Source organism: Clarias gariepinus, chromosome 3 (genome assembly GCF_024256425.1).
Source record: "Clarias gariepinus isolate MV-2021 ecotype Netherlands chromosome 3, CGAR_prim_01v2, whole genome shotgun sequence".
In the NCBI taxonomy this organism is placed as follows: domain Eukaryota; kingdom Metazoa; phylum Chordata; class Actinopteri; order Siluriformes; family Clariidae; genus Clarias; species Clarias gariepinus.
Genome location: NC_071102.1, coordinates 35,690,001 through 35,710,192, shown reverse-complemented (window position 1 = coordinate 35,710,192; position 20,192 = coordinate 35,690,001). Strand labels below are relative to the sequence as shown.

Here is a 20,192-nt window from a genome sequence, read left to right as displayed (position 1 = left end):
ATCTTGGTCAGTAAATAAGTTAGTGGTAGTTTTTTTTTGAGCTAAGACCTACTGGAATCTTAGCATGTCCACATCATGAACTTGGCTAGTTTCTTTCTTGCCAGAATCTGATCCGTATCTTGTTCTTGTGCTCTATTCTTATCTCCTGTTTGATTGTTTGGATTGTTGGCACACATTGGATTTTTTTCCACATTCAAACGAGACTGGTTAAACATGTATTACATTAGTGATGGTCGTTTAAGAACAATTTGTTCTTTTCGAACAAGTCTTTAACCTGACTCGGAAGAACAAGTAGTCTCAGAGAGGATTTGTTAATTTTCTACTCAGCATGCTTGCTCAACGCATCGCAAAACCTCCGTAGGTTATGTACAGAAAGATTAGTTGTCCTATGGTCCGAATTGTTAGTTTTTTTGTCACGGTACTTTCATACACAGAAAAGAGAATTGAGCAGTGCTTCTCATGAGTCTTCTGGTCCGAATTGTTTATTCTTTTGTCACATAACTCTCATAGAGTTGGTAATATAAACAACAACAACACAGTATTACATCAATGTTAAAAAAAAAAAAAAAGAACAACTCGGACTAGAAAACTCATGAGAAGAATGAAAGAGAGAGCATAACAAAAAGGGTAAACCAGAGGGAATCACAGACATGAGAGCTCCCTGGGAAGTAAAGCAACAAGTAATTTCATTGTTAACCTGATCACCTGAGTGATCGATGAGAGTTGGGAAGACAGCATCCAAACACACCAGTTCACCATAATACTACGTCAATGAGTCTCCCAGACCTGTTCCTTTACCCAAGGCAAATCTAATTCCAAAAATGCTTGGCTAAATAAATAGGTTTTTAGCTTGGACTTAAACACTGAGAGTCTCGAACATTAATTGGAAGGCTATTCCTTAACTTTGGGGATTTTTAAGTAAAAAGCTCTGTCCCCTGCCCTAGTTTTCATGATATGCTGTGCTGACAAGCAGCCTACATCCTTTGATCTAAGTAGGCAGAGCAGATCGCAAGACAGTAGTAGTTCACTAGCAATTCAGTGTTTTATAGGTCAGTAGTTGAATTTTAAAATCAAGGCGAAATTTCACTGGGCGCCAAAGCAGAGTGGATAAAATGGAGGTGATGTGCTCATAGCTTCTGGTTTTAGTCTCTGCTCCTGCATTCTGGACTAACTAGAGCTTGTTTATGCACCTACTTGAACATCCAGACAGTGAGGTGTTACTATAATCCAATTTAGAGGTGACAAAAGCATTAACAAATTTTTCTGCAGTAATAATGTATTTCTTATCCTGGCATTATTTCTGAGATGAAACAATGCTATCCTTGTAATATTATCTACATGAGCTTCAAATGAAAGATTGGAATCTATAATTACAACCAAGGTCTTTTATCGCTGTACATGATGAAGCAGAAAGGCCATTGTGTCTTATGTCCTTCACACATTGCGCTTGACTTTACAGTGGGACCTCGGCATACAAATTTAATCAGTCCCAGAGGCGAGTTCTTAAGGCGAAATTTTGTAGTGCGAAATACATTTCCTATAGGAAATAATTTAATCTAGATAATCCACTTCAGCCACCCAAAATATTACCAATACTATTAAATTCCTAAACTATAGGAGCTGTCTCAACTAAGCACTATAGTTATCTTATAGACACATAATAAAGTAAATTATGCAATACCTACAGTAGACCTTAAACCTCACATAACCTTAATTTATAATTTCTCTTAGCACTGGCTGCTTTAAACAAAGCTAAAAGTGGATCTGTTTTCTTGGCTTGATGTCCACCTTGATAACGTAGCGAAGCCACAAAATAGGTTAAAGCTGCAGATAATTTTTTTTATACATTATTATATACCTTATAATCCGTTCCATGATTTTACTCTCACAAGACTTACTCTCCAAATCATGAGAGAAATCCCGGTGTTGCAAGGAGGGCAGCTGACCATGTTTAAAGGGAAGACTTGAGGCTAACGCTCCATCATTGTTTATACAGTACGCATATGTTGTGTTTTTACCAGCGCTGCAAAAGACTGTAAATCCTTCTGTCTCTTTGCAGATACAGTACATCACAATTGGATTACTCACCACTGGGACAGTGTTACAACACAGTGTTTTTTCCATCATCCTGCTCCCAGATTGACTCTCAAGCTGGTCAAGCCAATACAATACTCCTGCAACCCCCACATGCACACACTCTCACAGTACACAGGACTTACTACTATATGTACTACATCCTACACCCTACACACCGAAATATTTAGTATATAGTTGTAAATAGTCATATTTTGTGCATTCTGTATAATTCACATTTGGGTTTGGTATATTAAGTGTTGTTTTTTTTAACCGCCTACTTTTTTTTTTGGAAGTGTGCAAACTAGAAGTACGTGCGACTGGCTTGATTGTTGCATGGCAAAGCAAAATCCAGCCAAAATTTTTGTCCATAACTCAAAAATTCGCAAACCTGGGGTCAAACATTTGTTTGCTGTGGGTCCACTGTATCGGACTGGCTTTTCTCATCTAGTTTTACTAAGACATTGTAGAAAATATTTAATTACTTGTGTGTTTCATGATATTCTGTGTGCATGAGAACAGAGTGTTTTTCTTTCTTTTACCTCGACACAAGCTGCACTTTCAGTAAACACATTCCATAATAGTTTATGTTAAGGGTCGTAAAACTGTTAAACACTCGTAAATGCAGAGCTACTCCCAAGTTTCTGTTCTTCTTCACCTTATCTTTTATAAACACTCCAGAACAGATGTAAACACTACTGCAGCCACCTTTTAGGTTCTTTGTGTGTGCGTGCATATATATATATATATATATACTCCTGTCTCCCACAATAAACTTTGAACCTCTCACTGAGCACTGACTTGTGTGTGTTTCATTGAGGGGTTCCCTGGATCCAGGCGGGACAAGCAGAATACAGGCTGAGCACTGAGTAGACAAAAGTCTACCAAAATTCTAGTAATCCTTACAGACATATACTGTAACTATATGTCATCAGCATACCAGTGAAAACTATGTTGCCCAGAGAAAGCATTATGTTGCCCAGAGGAAGCATGTAAAGCATGAATAGCAGTAGTCCTAAACCTAAACGTTGTGGAACCCCAAACTTCCCTTTAGAACATTCAGAATAGTCACCATTTAAATATACAAACTGATCAGTCAAATAAGATCTGAGCCGAGAGAGCAAAAAGGCATGCCAAAAGACTCAATTCAGGCCAAGCCTGTTGGTCCTTGTTCTTCTCAAGGTTTAACTACTCCCATTCCTACTGTCTGGGATCCAAGAATGTCAAACAGACTCCTTACTATTCCTTGGTCACACATTGCCTTTCACTTTATTACTGGACAGTCTTTTCAGAGGGAAACACTTGTTTTTTTTTCTTGTTAATGTACAAAAGGGGTCCTTAATTTTTAGCCCAATTCTGGAAGTTGTTTTTCAAACTTGTAGGCGCCACACCAAGTCTCATGACTGAGTTCGATCCCCAGACCAACAGACACATAGAGCAAACCAATCATGATATGGAAACAGCATTAAGCTGCATCGTGTCACACGACACAGCTTTTGTGACACACCACTTCCAATCGGAGTATGCACACAACATGCTTTCTACCTCCCCCTCTTGGGCATGTCACAGTAGTTGCATTGGATATTAGCCAACTTTGTTCTCTTCACAAGAAGAGGTGGTCATGGTCCCTTCTGCTCAAGCTTTTGTCAGCAGCTGCAAGAGAAATTGGCATCGGACTTGTGCTCAAATACTGTACTTTGGTCAGTGGCTGCTTTTAAATGAAAGGCTTCCAAGTACCGAGTACCACTTCTCCCAAGTACCGAGTAAGACAAAAGGTTATGCTATCCACACATGATATACCCATCAAGATCACTTCATAAAAGCTGTCCCATTAATTCCTTTGTGCTAGACCAAACCAAAACTTTATTTTTTTTTAATCTGACAAGTGGTGCCCAGCCTTTTAGAACCCCCCCTCACTTCCTAATCCTCTACCTCCTCCTCAACTCATTACAGCATTGAAGCTTTTTCAGTCTTTAGAAATCACATGCAATATCGTGCAATATCATATTAACTAGGAGAGGTAAGGAATTAGGTACCATTCAGCTTCATCCTGGGCATGACCCAAGCATCCTAGTAGGTCCCTACGGGTGTCAAGGCAATGACACCCCAAATCATTAACTACTGTGGTTAATTTACACTGGACTTCAAGCAACTTAGACACTATCCACTCTACCTCCAGATGCTGGAACATTGACTTCCAAATTTACTTTCACCTAAAAACCTGATCACCTGAGCACTTTGGAGCACTGGGCATGGGTCCAGTTCTTTTTCTCCTTATTCCAGGTAAGACGCTTCTAATACTCTCTTTGGTTCAGAAGTGGCTTGATAATAACAATGCAACAGTTGTAGCCTATTTTCTGAAAAAGTCTGTGCATGGTGGCTTTTGATGCACTGACTCAACTCACTCCACTCCTTGTGAAGCTTTCCTACTATACTATCCCTTTCCATGAATATGCTTTAAAAAAGCCCATCCTGTGTCTTACCCTCCCTGTTGAGGGTGTCGATGATCATCTTCTGGACAACTGTCATGTCACAAGTCTTACCAAGGCATGTACTGAACTAGACCAAGAGATATTTATATAGTAATATAATTTATATAGTACATGTATATAATTGTAGTAGTCATTTACTTAAACTTAAAATGAAATATTAATAAAATTAATGCATGAGCTGTAAGCCAAAATCTTTAAATTTAAAACAAAAAAGGCATGAAACATTTTATTTTATATATAATGAAACAATAATATAAAAAAAAATTTGTGTGCAAATGATGAACAGTGACTGCATTAGAAATTGTCTCTTGAACCCCTTCCCTCTTTTAAACCTTAAAGTTTTTTATTACAGTATTATGTATACTGTAATTATAACATGCAATCTATACAATTTTAAATAATAATAATAAAAAAAACATGCCAAACATCTTCACTGTAAACATAGAGTTCCAGTTTCAAGAGAAGGGAAATCAGTAATATTAAATACACACATGCACACAATCTTGTAATCAGATAATTATTTAATCAAATGAAATTAGATTTTTTTTCCTCAGGATATTTAATTCAGAACCTAAAACATCTGCTTCTGTTTCACTGTATCTTACCTCAGTGTCTCCAGTTTACAGTGAGGATTCTCCAGTACAGCAGAGATCCACTTCACTCCTGTGTCTCTTAGTTTATTCCAAGACAGATCCAGTTCTCTCAGGTGTGAGGGGTTTGATCTCAGAGCTGAAGTCAAAGTAGGGCAGCTTTCATCTGTGATGTCACAAAGTTTTAACCTGGAAAGAGACAGCGACATACTCTTCACTCTCTCAGTTCAAACATTTATGAAATTTTAAACAGCAATATATATGTATATATAAAGATTGTTTTGCTTGTTTATAATTTGTGAAAAGATTTGAAAACTTGTATTAATTTTTTACCACCCATAATTTCTCAAACCACAATGGGGTAAAATAACTACAATTTAACTCCACAACTGTAACCTATTCCTGAGTTCTGTATTGCCCCACTTCTAAAATGATTTGTTATTAATGAAAAAACAACACATGCACCTGTTTAAATATTTACATGAGAACATTGGAGTTGTATTTGCAGAGCACAGGCACTAGATGGCTCACTGCTTGATAACATAGTTACCGACCAAGGTATGGAAAAGACTATGGACAAGAAGAGGATGGCACTTAAGACAGCCACCAAAAGAGAAATTACCATTAGCAGTGAGCTTGAAGATTCAGCAAAGGAGGAAAAAGTGCCAAGCCAAAAAAGCAAGCCAGCCCCATGAACTTTTCCATGTATGAGAGTCCATTACTGCACTGATCAATACCTATTTTAAGACCTGCATCTGGGTTTTACAACAGCAGATTTTACAGCAATGTTGCAATGCCTGGAAGTAAGCGTTATGGCAGGATGCACAGCTAACCTCTGGCTTTCCTAATGCAAAATCCTAATGTCCTAATGGAAATCATCATCAGGACCTAAAAGTAGAAGGTGGGCAGTGAATAAACCAAGGCTGGGCTTGGTCTTCCACTTATACAGGCATGCATGGATGACATAAAACATACTATAAGTCACAGTAAAATTGGTATAAATAGAAAATGGGTCTTGGAGCTACCTCTTATGATTTCTAACAGAGGATTACAAGTGCTATAAATTAAGACTTCAGATGACATTAAAGGACTCCAATCCACTTGGTTTGTCAGTAAGGTTGCAAACCCCCTAGAAACTGGGCAGTGCAGCAAGCTACATCAACTTTGAGGAACAAAGACTTCACTGGGCAAATTCAGCAGGGAAGGGAAGGTTTTGGTCTAAATGCAAGTCATTTAACTAGGAGAAAACCCACAACCTCAAAGCAGAGGGAGGAGGAAGCCACAAAAAAAGTGTGAAGGCTGTTTCTTTTGTAAACAATGGACACAGTGGGAAAGTGTGCAAAAGAGAAATATCAATAGGAAGATTTATGGGAAATGTAGGCAGGCAGGAATAGCTTTGTCACGAGAGCAAAATATGATGTCTTGTCATCACCAAAGATCATTAGTGGTATGATGAGGGTCTAACCCTTTGCCAAGCTCTAATGACTCTCAAACACATTATGACATGCTGCAAGACCCTCCTTGAACAAGGCATACAGTATATACCTGGTGGCACAGACAGGTCTTCATTAGTCTGGCATCAGTCATTGAGAACATAGGGTCATGTAATTAACCTTTTCCCCTGCAATTAAACAATTTTATTTGTGCTTCAAAATCTGATTTGTGAATTATACTGCACAATAAAAATATATATTTTTAATGGTTATAAGATCATTTTCCCCTCAGAATGTGCTGAACATACAACCTCTGCTTCACCACACCCTAAAAAATGCTGGGTTAAAAACAACCCAATCTGGGTTGTTTTTAACCCAGCTGCTGGGTAACTATTGGACTAACTACATGCTGGGTTAATTTAACCCAGCAAAATGGGTTATTTTTTTAACCCAGCAAAATGGGTTAAATATTCAACCCAAATGCTGGGTCATATTTAACTATAATGCTGGGTTAATTCTACCACATAAATTGGTTAAATGTTCTACCCAGATGTTGGTTCATTTTAACTGGAATGTTAAGTTAATTCTACCTCACAAATAGGTTATTATTATTTTCATGTTTTACAGTGAATATTTAAAAAAAAAAAAAAAAAAAAAAAACTACCCATGTCTATTAAACAGTTAAATTACTTTGATATACTGGTTTATTACAAAAAACAACATCCTATTAAATGTTCATAGAAAAAAACGTTTATTTTTCAAAAGCACAAGAACAGATAATCAACAACGACATAATTACCATACTATTACTCACAAGGGCAGAATGGAGTAATAACACAAATAGACTGAGGCACCTTCTACAGAGCAGGATCTCTTTGTGACATTAGATATCTTTTCTGCAGAACAAAACTATCCAGCCCTGGTCTCATTTTAACATCCAAACACTGTCTATGACTTTTCAAGTAGGCCTCGATATTTCATAGCAACATTACAAAAAGTCCTATACAGGAGCACACTACTTTAGAGTATATAAAAATATAAAATGCCTTGAAGCACACATCAACCACCCCAAGTAGTGTGCATTGCTCCAGAGCCTGTCCCACCAGAATGACGAATGCCTGAGAGCAGCGCTGGTCATTATCTCCCAACGTCAGGATGTAGGGGTACGGCCTTGACACTTCAGCCTGCTGGAGGTATTCCACCATGTTGGTGCCAACCTTAAAGAAATAAAAGAAAGTTAAAAATTTGTTGAATAAAAAAGATTAAACTGAATAAGACTATTAATTTAATGTGTAATAGGATTTATACTAAATTAAAAAATGACAAAGCTAGGGTATAGGTAACATGAAACATGGAAACAGCTACTACCTGTACAGCTGACTGATAGTTAATTTAGAGTCTCAAGCAATTTTGGTTAAAGAGGGCTACCTGGTTAGCTTACATGCAGCAGTCATATTTGCATACTACTTGCCAAAAGGGTAAAGGTGTAAAATATTGTTATAACTTGGGAGACACGCGGACGAATTTTGACCGCGGAGTAAATTACTAACTAGTGAAAAACGGGAGGTTATCAGGTGTGTATATTTGTGAGAGGGTCAGTGTTTTGTAACACCCCAGCATTTTCTCAAACAGTGAGATTAATAAAGTTCTAATGCTAACTAAATGCTAGCTTCATGCTAATACTACAGTTACAGTTTCGTCACCCTGCAAACATTTTACAGAGAAAGATAAAAAGCTCAGACATCTTATCCGTTTCCTTCACACACAGGTGGGGTTCTTTGGCTAACTATAGCAGCTACTGTCAGCTAAATTATCTTACCTCAGACCAGCCTGGAAGTTTAAGTGTAACCTTAACACAGTAACAGTAATAAATCTCACATATAGTAATATTTTTCAGTCATATGTGACTTAGGTGAGTGAACATGTGTATACAGACCTTGTATTTAACGTCATTTTCCCTTAAATGAACCGTCATCAGCGGTGTGGGAGCTGAAGAGAGACACGAAGCTCTGACTGACAGACGCTGAATCCACCGGTGAACTTTGGGGGAGGGGCCAAGCAAACTTCAACCCAGCAGCTGGGTTACACAAAAACTACCCAACTCTCTGTAAATAACCCAGAAAAATTACCCAACAGAGGCAACCCAGCGCTTGGGTAGAAAAAACAACCCAGCGTTTTTTAGAGTGCATTACTACTAGAGCATATATCTTACACAGGAGAAGGTCATGTGACTTTCAGAGAGATGATCTTACCTCAGTGTCTGCAGTTTACAGTGGGGATTCTTCAGTAGGGCAGAGAAACACTTCACTCCTGTGTCTCTGAGTTTGTTCCACGACAGGTCCAGTTCTCTCAAGTGTGAGGGGTTTGATCTCAGAGCTGAAGTCAAAGCAGCACAGCCGTCATATGAGATATCACAACCATGCATCCTGCAGAGAGACCACAACATACTCTTTACTCTCTTGACTCAAGACACAATTCATCAGGAACTTCAAGAGTCAATGTATTCTTTTTTCTCTATAAATACAATAAGTCCCCGACTTACAAATGAGTTCCTTTCCAAGAGCAAGTTCATAAGTCAGATTTGTTCTTAAGTCTTATACACCTTTTCCACAAATACACAATATAAAGCATACCAATCCACTGGGCTAAACCTGAGCCTTGCCTTTGTTCCCATACTCCCCCCACACTGCCATCGTGTGGACAAAAAATTTAACCGCATATAAGCCTTTTTAAAATAATAAATATTGAATATTTACACCATTATAATACATAATATTCAAACATGTATAACGTGATAAATTATTGATTAATAATAATAAGATGTATGGAGATTTTTCATAGATTACTAGCCTAGATAATACTAAGGATTTCTTGATTAAATACAAATTAACATTTTTGTGTATTTTCAATATGATGTCTTTGATAATAATTATAGTTTATAAATAATAAAAATGATATAAAGATAAAAAAATTCTTCTTCAAGCTCCATTTTTTTTTCATACTCCAGCGAGACGCAATTGCTAATAGGAAATTTTTTATTCCCTTTTTAGATGAAGTGATGACCTGTTATCCACTCGTTCCCTACACTTTTCGCAGTTCCTTGTGCACTGCCATTTTTGTTCCCCGCGGTTTGTAATCACACTTAACATGGCTGAAAGGTCATGCCTTAACATTCTTAACGTTCACAGGGTACTTAAGGCCAATCGGAACGCACCTTTAGTGTTAACTATGCTTGTAAAGGTTTGTTGAGGATTTTCTAAAATTAGAATTATTCACCAGCTTTACAGGACAGCTGTTTTCCATCATTGTGCTCACAGACTGATTTATTAAAACTGGTTAGGCAATTCTCCTGCTTCCCCACACACATACAGTATACTGGACTTTGGACATTTTATATATTTACCACACTGAAAAAATGGTACGTTATTGTGTATATAGTGTCTATTTTTATACAATACATGTAAGATATTTCCACGATTTGTTCTTTAAATCTACAAATGTTCGTAGAACCGTGGTTCGTTTATATTTGTGGAAATTCTTAAATCGAAATGATTGTGTTTCTGTGTACTGTCGCATAACATAAATTCTTGAATAAATTTATGCTGTATATAACTTTATTGCAAGTATTTATAATAATAATTAAAAAAATAATAATAATAAAATTATTTGCAGATTTCATCTTAAACCCAATTTATTGTTGGAGACTTTAATATTCGCCTCCAAGACCATTGTTCATGTACAATCCTGATTCACTAGGGGTTAATCATTGTGTAGTAGGATGCATGACTCTGGTCACACTCTTGAACTAATATTTACATAGGGATTGACATTAAAATTGTATTACAATTTCACAGTTTGAAGTGATTTCAGTCTCAGCCTATTTAAACGCTGTCAATAATAATAATAATAATAAAAATAATAAATGAATAATAGAAATAATAAATGAATAATAATAAAAAAAATAAATAAAATAATAATATTAATAATAATATGTGCACACTGCCATGCTTTAGAATTAAAAACAGTACATTTACGTCAACTACTTTACAGAGCTTTATTAGTAATCTACCAGCGTTTTCAACTATGATGGGATCTGTTTGGACCATCTGACCAGACAGAACTTAATCAGGTAACTAAATGTTTAGAGTCAGTGTTCTCTTATGCCTTAGATAATGTAGCTTGTAAGAGAATCAGGGAAGCAGGTCCAGAACTCCATTACACCATTTCCCATTTCTCAGACTACAAACATGGAAATGAAGCAGGAGAAAAATTATTGTCCTTATCTCAAGGTTCACATCAGGTGTCCGACTGTGCACTTCTGGATCATTGCAGCATGAAGAGATTGGAATGAACTAGCTCTCAAGGCTGAAACACTAATATCCTCAGTAAACTAGCATGCAGAGATGGGCAGTTAACTTTGGTTCACTCATTGACTTTGCAATTCTTATTGATCTCATGCTGTAAAAATTGACCAATCTTTCAGAAACCAGAAGCTTCTACTCAGTCGTCTCATGCCTGTCTGAGTATAGACAACCGGGAGAGGAGACGACTGAAGAATTGTGTTTTTACTGCGGTGACACTCATTCCACTCCCCTCTCACACTTACTAGTCCTTCATCTTGTCTGCTAAATTCCAACATTTAGAAGTTGTTTTTGTCTGATACTGAAGAGGATCAATAATGACACATTCTACCTTGATCTGCCATGCCACTGCCAAATATCACCCTTCTTTCATGTTCCCTGTTTCAAGCGAGTCATATCTGGACATCTACCCTCTTCAAACGCACCTGAACCATTAGAAGTTGAAGGTCAACCAGTCTACATACAGTACTGTAGTGAAGTAAATTCTCAGTTCCCAGCACAGGAATGGGATACTACAGTATCTGATTGACCGGGAGGGGTACGGCCCAAAGGAACAAAATTGGGTTTTAACACAAGTTCCCTGCCCAAGAGGTAAACCAAGAAAGATCAATGCTTCCAGAGTGAGAACTTTGTAGGGGGCTATGTGCGAGAATCACAGGAACTTACTTGTTTCTCATTTCCTATAATTACAAAAGCAGCTCGAAAATCTCTTACAGTAGCAGTGCGAAGTATATTTAGTACATTTCTTTCCAAATTTACCAAGCCATTTTAAGTTCCAACAGATCAACCCATCTCTTCACTCTCACACAAGATAAAAAATACAATCCTAGCTGATTATTTACTGCTAGAAATAGGACAGAAGCATGCACATTATTATGTGCTGTATGCGTGTGTACAGTACGCGTGTAAAGCAAAAGCAAGACTAATTAGAGAGGTTAAAGATCCATTTTCTCTTCACAGACACACACACACTCTTTTTCTTTGCTCTACACACAGAAACACTGCTCTGCCGCAATTCTTTTCAAAGGTCAAGTGCAGGTTAATTTGTTTAATTTTTACTTTACAACAGTGATTCCGTTAGTGTATCGCTCAATCGAGTGTCATTAGAGAGATTTCTTGTTTATTTTTTTGATAAAACAGTGTTTCTGTTGTGTGCGCGCATGTGTGTGAAAGAAGTGGAGGAAGGGTACTGGAACAAATGGAAACACTTATTATCTCTGGATTTATTTTTACTTTTTTTGAAAGGTAAAGTGCAGGTTAATTTGTTTTATTTTTACTTTATATTTTGTGCTAATTATTTGTATGTTTTTAATTTTTTGGGCTGTGAATGAATAATTAGAGTTTCTATTATTTTTTATGGGAAAATTAAATTTGGTTTATGAGTGTTTTGGAATACAAACCCGCTTCCGGAATGAATTATGCTCGTAATCCAAGGTTTCTCTGTACTAGGTGGACATGCAGCTAAAAGTAACCTTCTAATCACACTTTAACTCTGGATAGGCTTTCTGTTTTATTTAAAGCATATTTTGATGATGTAACCTGGTTAGCCTAAAAAAATATATATATTTTGTCATGACATAATGGCGAAAAATTAAGGACATGTTGCAAATCTTTACTACAAAATTCCTGGATAATCTTTGCAGCAGGGAATCCAGAGTTCAAAACAGTGTAGCTTTATTTAGCTATATATATACACAAATAAATAGAAATATGTCTTTTTTTTTTCCTTTAAAACCCTCAAATATTTCAAAGCTTGTTTTTAGCTCTCTTTATAACTGAGAAAGCTGTAAATGTAAATGCTGTTCTTCACAGGTCCAAGACAATTAAAGATTACTAACATCAATTATATGTACAAAGTACAAGTAACATTATTGTCAGATAAATATGAATCAGATTACTCATTGTGCAATGAAACTATTGAAAAATGTGTTTTATAAAAGAGCGAGTGATGTGACTCTTAGAAATCTTACCTCAGTCTCTCCAGTTTACAGTAAGGATTCTCCAGTACAGCAGAGAGACACTTCACTCCTGAGTCTCTGAATTTATTCTTAGACAAATCCAGTTCTCTCAGGCGTGAGGGGTTTGATCTCAGAGCTGAACTCAAAGCAACACAGCCTTTATACAAGATGTCGCAATCACACAACCTGCAGAGGGAGAATGACAATTTTCACTTTCTCAGTTCTCACAGATGACCCAAAAATCAGTTCATCAGGAACTTTTTAAATATGTGATTTTACCATGAAATACTGTATAAGACTCGGTCCTGACTGCCCTTGTGCTATAAGCAAAGTCCGGTGTAGGGCCTGATGTAGGATCGACACTGGTAATTTTGCTTTGTACTGTAGTTAATTTTAAGCATTTTAATATCAATATTCAATCAATAGTTAGCTTTGGCAGTATGAGCATGTACTGTATGTACAGGTCTGTTCTGCTTGCCCACTTGATGTCCAGAATCTATTCTGTGAATTAACTGAATGTAATGCAGTTTGGACAACATAATAATGTACAGTACTGTAGCCGCAGTATACAAGTGGGGCATGCCTAAATCACGAGGAATATACTTCACTGATTTCCCACTTTCATTTTCATTAACATCCTTTTTTTTTCTTTTTATCCTTTGTCCTTTGATGAAGCCATCAGTAGCACTGGTTTGCTGCACTTGGGAGTCATGTGGTAGTCATCAATGAACACTTACACTTTACTAGTTCACATATCTCATCTCTACTATGGCCCAGCTTTAAGCACAGGATTTCTGCTTTAGTGCTCCCTATATTTCATAGCACCAGAGGGAGTTAGTGATAAGGTGAAGAGCAACCAATGAACAGGTCTCGTCACTGGCAGAGCTCTTGTATGTGCCATGGTTGTCAGGAATCAACCAGGTGACAACCACTGAATCTTACAATAGCTTTATAGAAAAAAGGCAGGTCTTCAATTACAGTACTTCCTAAAAGAAACAGAGGTGGACAAGTGGCTGCTTATCCTAAAGCATGGGAACAAAACTCAGCTTTGCATTGGGTTTTTTCCACCATGGCACTTGCAGTGAATTGAACTGTTTGTTAGCCGGACAATGCAAATTTATTTTAAGAGTGATACATTTGTATTTGAGGTAAATCTAAAGCATTATAATTGATTGTACAACTTGCTTTAAGATGGGTTGATAGAGGTGTTGCACATATGAGACTAACAGATAATTAGGTGTTACATTAATCAATGTGGAATAACTATTAGTAGTCTTGCTGAGGAGCAGATTACGTGACTCAAAGAGATGATCTTACCTCAGGATCTGGAGTTTACAGTGACGATTTTTTAGTACAGTGGAAAGTTGCTTCATTCCTGATTCTCTAAGTTTATTCTCAGACAGATCCAGTTCTCTTAGGTGTGAGGAGTTTGACTTCAAAGCTGATGTCAGTGCAGCACAGCCTTCATCAGCAATATTACAATCACACAACCTGCCAAGAGACAATAACACATAGATCACATACTGTAAACCATACTGCAACCTTCTAATCACTTCATCATCAACATGACAATACTGACACCCTGAATAATGCACAAGACACAGCATGGACTACAAACCCCTCACACAGGATTTAAAGCCTCTCAGTTCACTTACCCATTTCTGAGAGTTTGCCTACTTGCTAAGCCTTTTACTTATAGATTGTTCTGACAATTCTGTATTAAGGCTTGTCTTGTCCCTTCCATGTGGTTTGTTTGTTTTAATTGAATGGTGTCTTTATTAATCTTTTTTTAAAAAAGATGACTTATTAATCAACGCATTATTTTGTCTGCCTATTAGTACACAATAGACTACTTTGCCTTCACCATGGACACAGCAGATAAAGCCACCAAACTTAGTAAAACCAGGCCAGGGAGTCCAGGGGGACCAGGACCAGGGGTCGGCAACCTTAAACCCTCAAAGAGCCATTTGGACCTGTTTCCTATAGAAAAGAAAACACTGGGAGCCACAAAACCCTTTCGACATCTAAAATGTAGACACTGCATATATCGTTTTTACTTTTATGCCATGTATAAAAAAAAATACAGTGTGTTGCTTTTATGAATTGATCAATTAACTGCTACAGAGAAAAAAAGAATTCTGCATGCAACAAAAACATTTTGAACTCTGAAAAAAGATGCTGGGTTGAAGGTAACTTTCAAATAAAATACTCAATGTCCATTTGAGTCCTCCTCGTATTTATGAAATAAAAAGCTGAACTCAAATGGTCCAGCTGCAGCAAACCAAAAATGCCATCTGCTTCTTTGTGCCGTCATCCTTTTATCGTGTGTACTGGAGTGTGCAAATAGCAGTCAATCTAAATAAAATCAGGGGTTGAAAAGCTTAATAAATCGTGTGCCGATGTGCCACCCACAAGGTGGTACATGTTAATTGCATCATTTATTACCGGATCAAGGCATGTCAAGGGAGAAAGTTCTCTGTAAGTTTAGTGTGCAAAAAGTTTTAATGATGGTTAAATGGCATGCTCATGGAACAGAGTAGGAACAATGTTATCCCAGAGGTTTGGCAAGAGACTTCCCTCAGTCACTTTTTTCTCATTAAAATTAACAAGAATTACTGGCAGCCAAATTGGCATTGGAGGAGATGTGAGTCGTCATCCAAGGTTCCACACACACAGTGGAACCTTGGATGACGAACATAATTCATTCCGGAAGCAGGCTTGTATTTAAAAACACGAATTTTCCCATAAGAAATAATGGAAATTAAAATTATTCGTTCCACAACCCCCCCAAAAAAATAAACTAATACAAAAATAATTTATACAAAATATAAAGTAAAAATAAAACAAATTAACCTGCATTTTACCTTTAAATAAGGAAAAATAAATCCCGACAGATAAGTGTTTCTGTTAATGTTTGTGCGCGAAGACGCTGTATGTGTGTAAAGCTAAAGTAAGAGGAGAGGAAGAATCACACAATCCCCTCTCCCTATTCTCATCGTACACATTAACCCTTCCCTATCTTATTTGATTTGCACACAGACAAACAGTTTTATCTGGAAAATTAACATGGAGCATCGCTAATGACACTCACTAATTATGCTGCTTTAAAGTAAAAATAAAACAAAATAACCTGCACTTTACCTTTGAAAAGAAGTGCAACAGAACAGTGTGTGTATGTGTGTGTGTAAAGGCGAGAGGAGAAGGGGTGTGTGTAAAGGGGCACGCTGTCCAATGATGTGTGCGGACACACAATAAATCAGCAGGCTGACACAAAAAAAGAGAAAAAATGGATCTTTAACCTCTCTAATGAGATTTTCTTTTGCTTTACACGCGTGCACTCACGTATGTTATAATAAACAGTACATTTGCGCTGTACACACACACAAACTCAAAATAAAAGATGTTTTACGCGCACACACGTGATTACAATGTTAAAGTCAACAGTACACGCATGTACAGATGTTGACTATACCAGTTGTGATCACGTGACACTCAGTGTCAAAACAAGAAACGCATACATGATGCATGATACTCAGTACTCATAAGCAAAGACTTGTTCGTTTTTCTAGTCAAAATTTATCACCAATTTTCAAATTTCAAATTCTATTTGTCACATACACAGTCATACACAGTACGATATGCAGTGAAATGCTTGTACGACCGCCAGTGACCTTAAAAATAAAATAAAAACTATATATAAGGAATAAATATTAATAAAAAGAAATGAAATATGAAAGAAAATAAATGTAACTAGTAAAATAAACAAACTGTACAAACAAGGGCATAATAAAAATATTACAAAATATAGAAATATAGAAATATAGGGGGGGAAATATATATATAAAAATTTTAAAGTGTTTTAAAGTGGCAATGGCTGTGCAAATATGCCTGAAAAGTGACTTAAGAAAATGACTTATAAAAGTGTCATGTGCAATGGCAGATATATAAACATGTATTGTATAAAAGTGACTTATGAAAGTGTCATGTGCAATGGTTTCAGATATGTAAATATGTATTGCATGAATGTGTCCATGATTGTCCAGTCAATGTCAATGTTTTAAAGATATTACTCCTGTGTGGTGGTGTGATTGAGAGACCTTATCGCCTGCAGGAAAAGGCTTCTCCTCAGTCTCTCTGTGTTGGCCTTCTGGGAGCGGAATCGCTTCCCAGACAGCAACAGAGAGAACAGTCCATTGTTGGGATGGCTGAGGTCCGTCACGATCTTCCTGGCCATGGTCCAGCACCGCTTGCTGTAGATCAAGTACAGGTCAGGGAGCTCGGTGCGGATGATGCGCTTAGCTGATCGCACCACCCTCTGTAGAGCTTGTCTGTCCTGCATGGTGCTGTTTCCAAAACAGGTCGTGATGTTTCCCGCCAGGATGCTCTCTATGGTACAGGAGTAGAATTTCCTGAGCACCTTAAAGGGCAGTCTAAAGTCTCTCAAGCGTCTGAGGTGGTAGAGACGCTGCCGGGCCTTTTTCACCACGGTGTTGATGTGACAGGACCATGACAGTTCCTGCGTGATGTGAACACAGAGGTATCGGAAGCTGTCCACTCTCTCCACTGGGCTCCTGTTGATGATAGTCCTAAAGTAGACTAAAGTCCACTATCAGTTCCTTTGTCTTGCTGACGTTCAGGAGGAGATTGTTCCTCTGGCACCATTTCTCCAGATTTACAATCTAGGTAGGTAGGCTGACTCATCATTGTTGGTGATCAGGCCCACCACGACAGTGTCGTCAGCAAACTTGATGATGGCAGTGGAGTTGGTAGTGGCCACGCAGTCGTGGGTGTACAAAGAGTACAGCAGGGGGCTCAAAACACAACCCTGGGGGGCTCCAGTGCTGAGAGTAAGTGAGGCTGAGACATATCCGCCCATCCTTACTGCCTGTGGTCTGCCAATCAGAAAATTGGAGATCCACTGACACATTGATGAGCTAAGTCCCAGGTGTTCCAGCTTGGTGGTGAGTGTGGAGGGAATTATGGTATTACATACAGAGCTGTAGTCGATGAAGAGCATTTTAACATAATTCCCTTTCCTAGTGTCCAGGTGAGTAAGTGATGTGTGGAGAAGATGTGAGATCGCATCGTCTGTGGAACGGTTCTGGCGGTATGCAAACTGTAGTGGGTCGAGTGTGTCCGGTAGTGAAGAAATAATGAAGTCTCTGACCAGGCGTTTGTTTTTGATCCCAAACCGCATTACTCGCTATCCAAGGTTCCACACATACATATATATGTGGATATATATATATATATATATATATATATATATATATATATATATATATATATACAGTATCTTCTCACCAAATACTTTTTTACTCTTACTTGAGTAAAATTTCGGATGACTAATTTTTACTTCTACTTGCGTAATATTATCTGAAGTACAACTACTCTTGAGTATATGAAAACAGCCCAATTATTTTACCCTACTAATACTAAGACAACCATGAGAGGAATATGCTGTCATACTGCCATCCCAGGTTATGAAGATGTCGGCAGCCAGAGTTTCCAGTCAAAGTCCTAATTTTGTACCGCCCCACATAGCTTAATCTCTGGGGTACATACATCACCAGTCACAGGTCATTCAGGCACATACAAAATCAATTAGAAAAAGAAGCCTTTATTTGTAACATACACATTCCAGTACGGTCAAATTGTTTCTTCTCAATTTCCAGTTAGGCAGCTGGGGTCAGAGTGCAGGGCTAGCCATGATAGCAGACAGGGTTAAAAGCCTTGCTAAAGGACCCAACAGTGGTAACGTGGTGGAGCTGGGGCTTAAAACGAAAGCTGGGGCTTCTGTTCAGTAACCTAGAGCCTTTACCTGCTAAGCTACCATTTCCCCACTGCTCCACAATTATTTCAGACTAAATACTGATGGCCAAACATGCAGAGACATCCATCAATTCCTAAAATCCTGCTCCAAATTCCATTATATCAGCAAGCAAACTGATGTGCCTCCTTACATTCTAGCAACCTTGTTTGTACATTTCCAAAGTCGTTATAACTGAATTGCCACCCAAGAAACATTAAGTCAAAATTAAGTCCACTTTAAAGTCACCATATTTTATCCCATTGCCCAAGTTACCTACAGATGTGGCCATTAAGAATGTGCGTGTTTTCTCATGAGATGCCGCAATTTGGCGTGCGGCGTGCCGCGACTCGCCACAAGCAACATTTTAATGGAAGGACTTATAAGGCTACCTTATAACCTGATAGTGTGCGAATATGCGCATGTCCTGATTCTTAAATATGCCAACATATCTTATTTAAAACATAAAAATGTGTCGCCATCATCAGAAGACATGAATGAACAATATACAGTGGTGTAAAAAACTATTTGCCCCCTTCCTGATTTCTTATTCTTTTGCATGTTTGTCACACTTAAATGTTTCTGATCATCAAACACATTTAACTATTAGTCAAAGATAACACAAGTAAACACAAAATGCAGTTTTTAAATGAAGATTATGTTATTAAGGTAGAAAAAAACTCCAAATCTACATGGCCCTGTGTGAAAAAGTAATTGCCCCCCCTTGTTAAAAAATAACTTAACTGTGGTTTATCACAGTTAAAAGTTCAATTTCTGTAGTCACCCCCAGGCCTGATTACTGCCACACCTGTTTTAATCAAAAAATCACTTAAATAGGAGCTACCTGACACAGAGAAGTAGACCAAAAGCACCTCAAAAGCTAGACATTATGCCAAGATCCAAAGAAATTCAGAAAAAAATGAGTACAAAAGTAATTGAGATCTATCAGGCTGGTAAAGGTTATTAAGCCATTTCCAAAGCCTTGGGACTCCAGCAAACCACAGTGAGAGCCATCATCCACAAATGGCAAAAACATGGAACAGTGGTGAACCTTCCCAGGAGTGGCCGGCCAACCAAAATTACCCCAAGAGCGCAGAGACAACTCATCCGATAGGCCACATAAGACCCCAGGACAACATCTAAAGAACTGCAGGCCTCACTTGCCTCAATTAAGGTCAGTGTTCACGACTCCACCAAAAGAAAGAGACTGGGCAAAAACGGCCTGCATGGCAGATTTCCAAGGCGCAAACCACTTTTAAGCAAAAAGAACATCAAGGCTCGTCTCAATTTTGCTAAAAAACATCTCAATGATTGCCAAGACTTTTGGGAAAATACCTTGTGGACCGACGAGACAAAAGTTGAACTTTTTGGAAGGTGCGTGTCCCGTTACATCTGGCGTAAAAGTAACACAGCATTTCAGAAAAAGAACACCATACCAACAGTAAAATATGGTGGTGGTAGTGTGATGGTCTGGGG

General features: G+C 37.8%; 1 protein-coding gene and 1 long non-coding RNA gene across 5 annotated transcripts in view; both read right to left on the bottom strand.

Moving 5' to 3' along the window:
* LOC128518903 (NACHT, LRR and PYD domains-containing protein 12-like) overlaps nucleotides 1-20,192 on the bottom strand; it is a 72,199-nt gene that overhangs the window by 10,219 nt on the left and 41,788 nt on the right. For all 4 annotated transcript variants that reach the window (XM_053492268.1, XM_053492269.1, XM_053492270.1 and 1 more), the window contains 4 exons: nucleotides 14,225-14,398; nucleotides 12,920-13,093; nucleotides 8,841-9,014; nucleotides 5,171-5,344 (listed from right to left, as the gene is read on the bottom strand). In XM_053492268.1, coding sequence (XP_053348243.1) covers nucleotides 5,171-5,344; nucleotides 8,841-9,014; nucleotides 12,920-13,093; nucleotides 14,225-14,398 — 696 coding nt within the window. The remainder of the gene's footprint in view (nucleotides 1-5,170; nucleotides 5,345-8,840; nucleotides 9,015-12,919; nucleotides 13,094-14,224; nucleotides 14,399-20,192) is intronic.
* LOC128518907 (uncharacterized) lies at nucleotides 7,316-8,613 on the bottom strand. Its single transcript, XR_008357787.1, has 2 exons — nucleotides 8,525-8,613; nucleotides 7,316-7,805 (listed from the first exon to the last, which is right to left on the bottom strand). It is a non-coding gene; the product is annotated as an uncharacterized LOC128518907 (long non-coding RNA).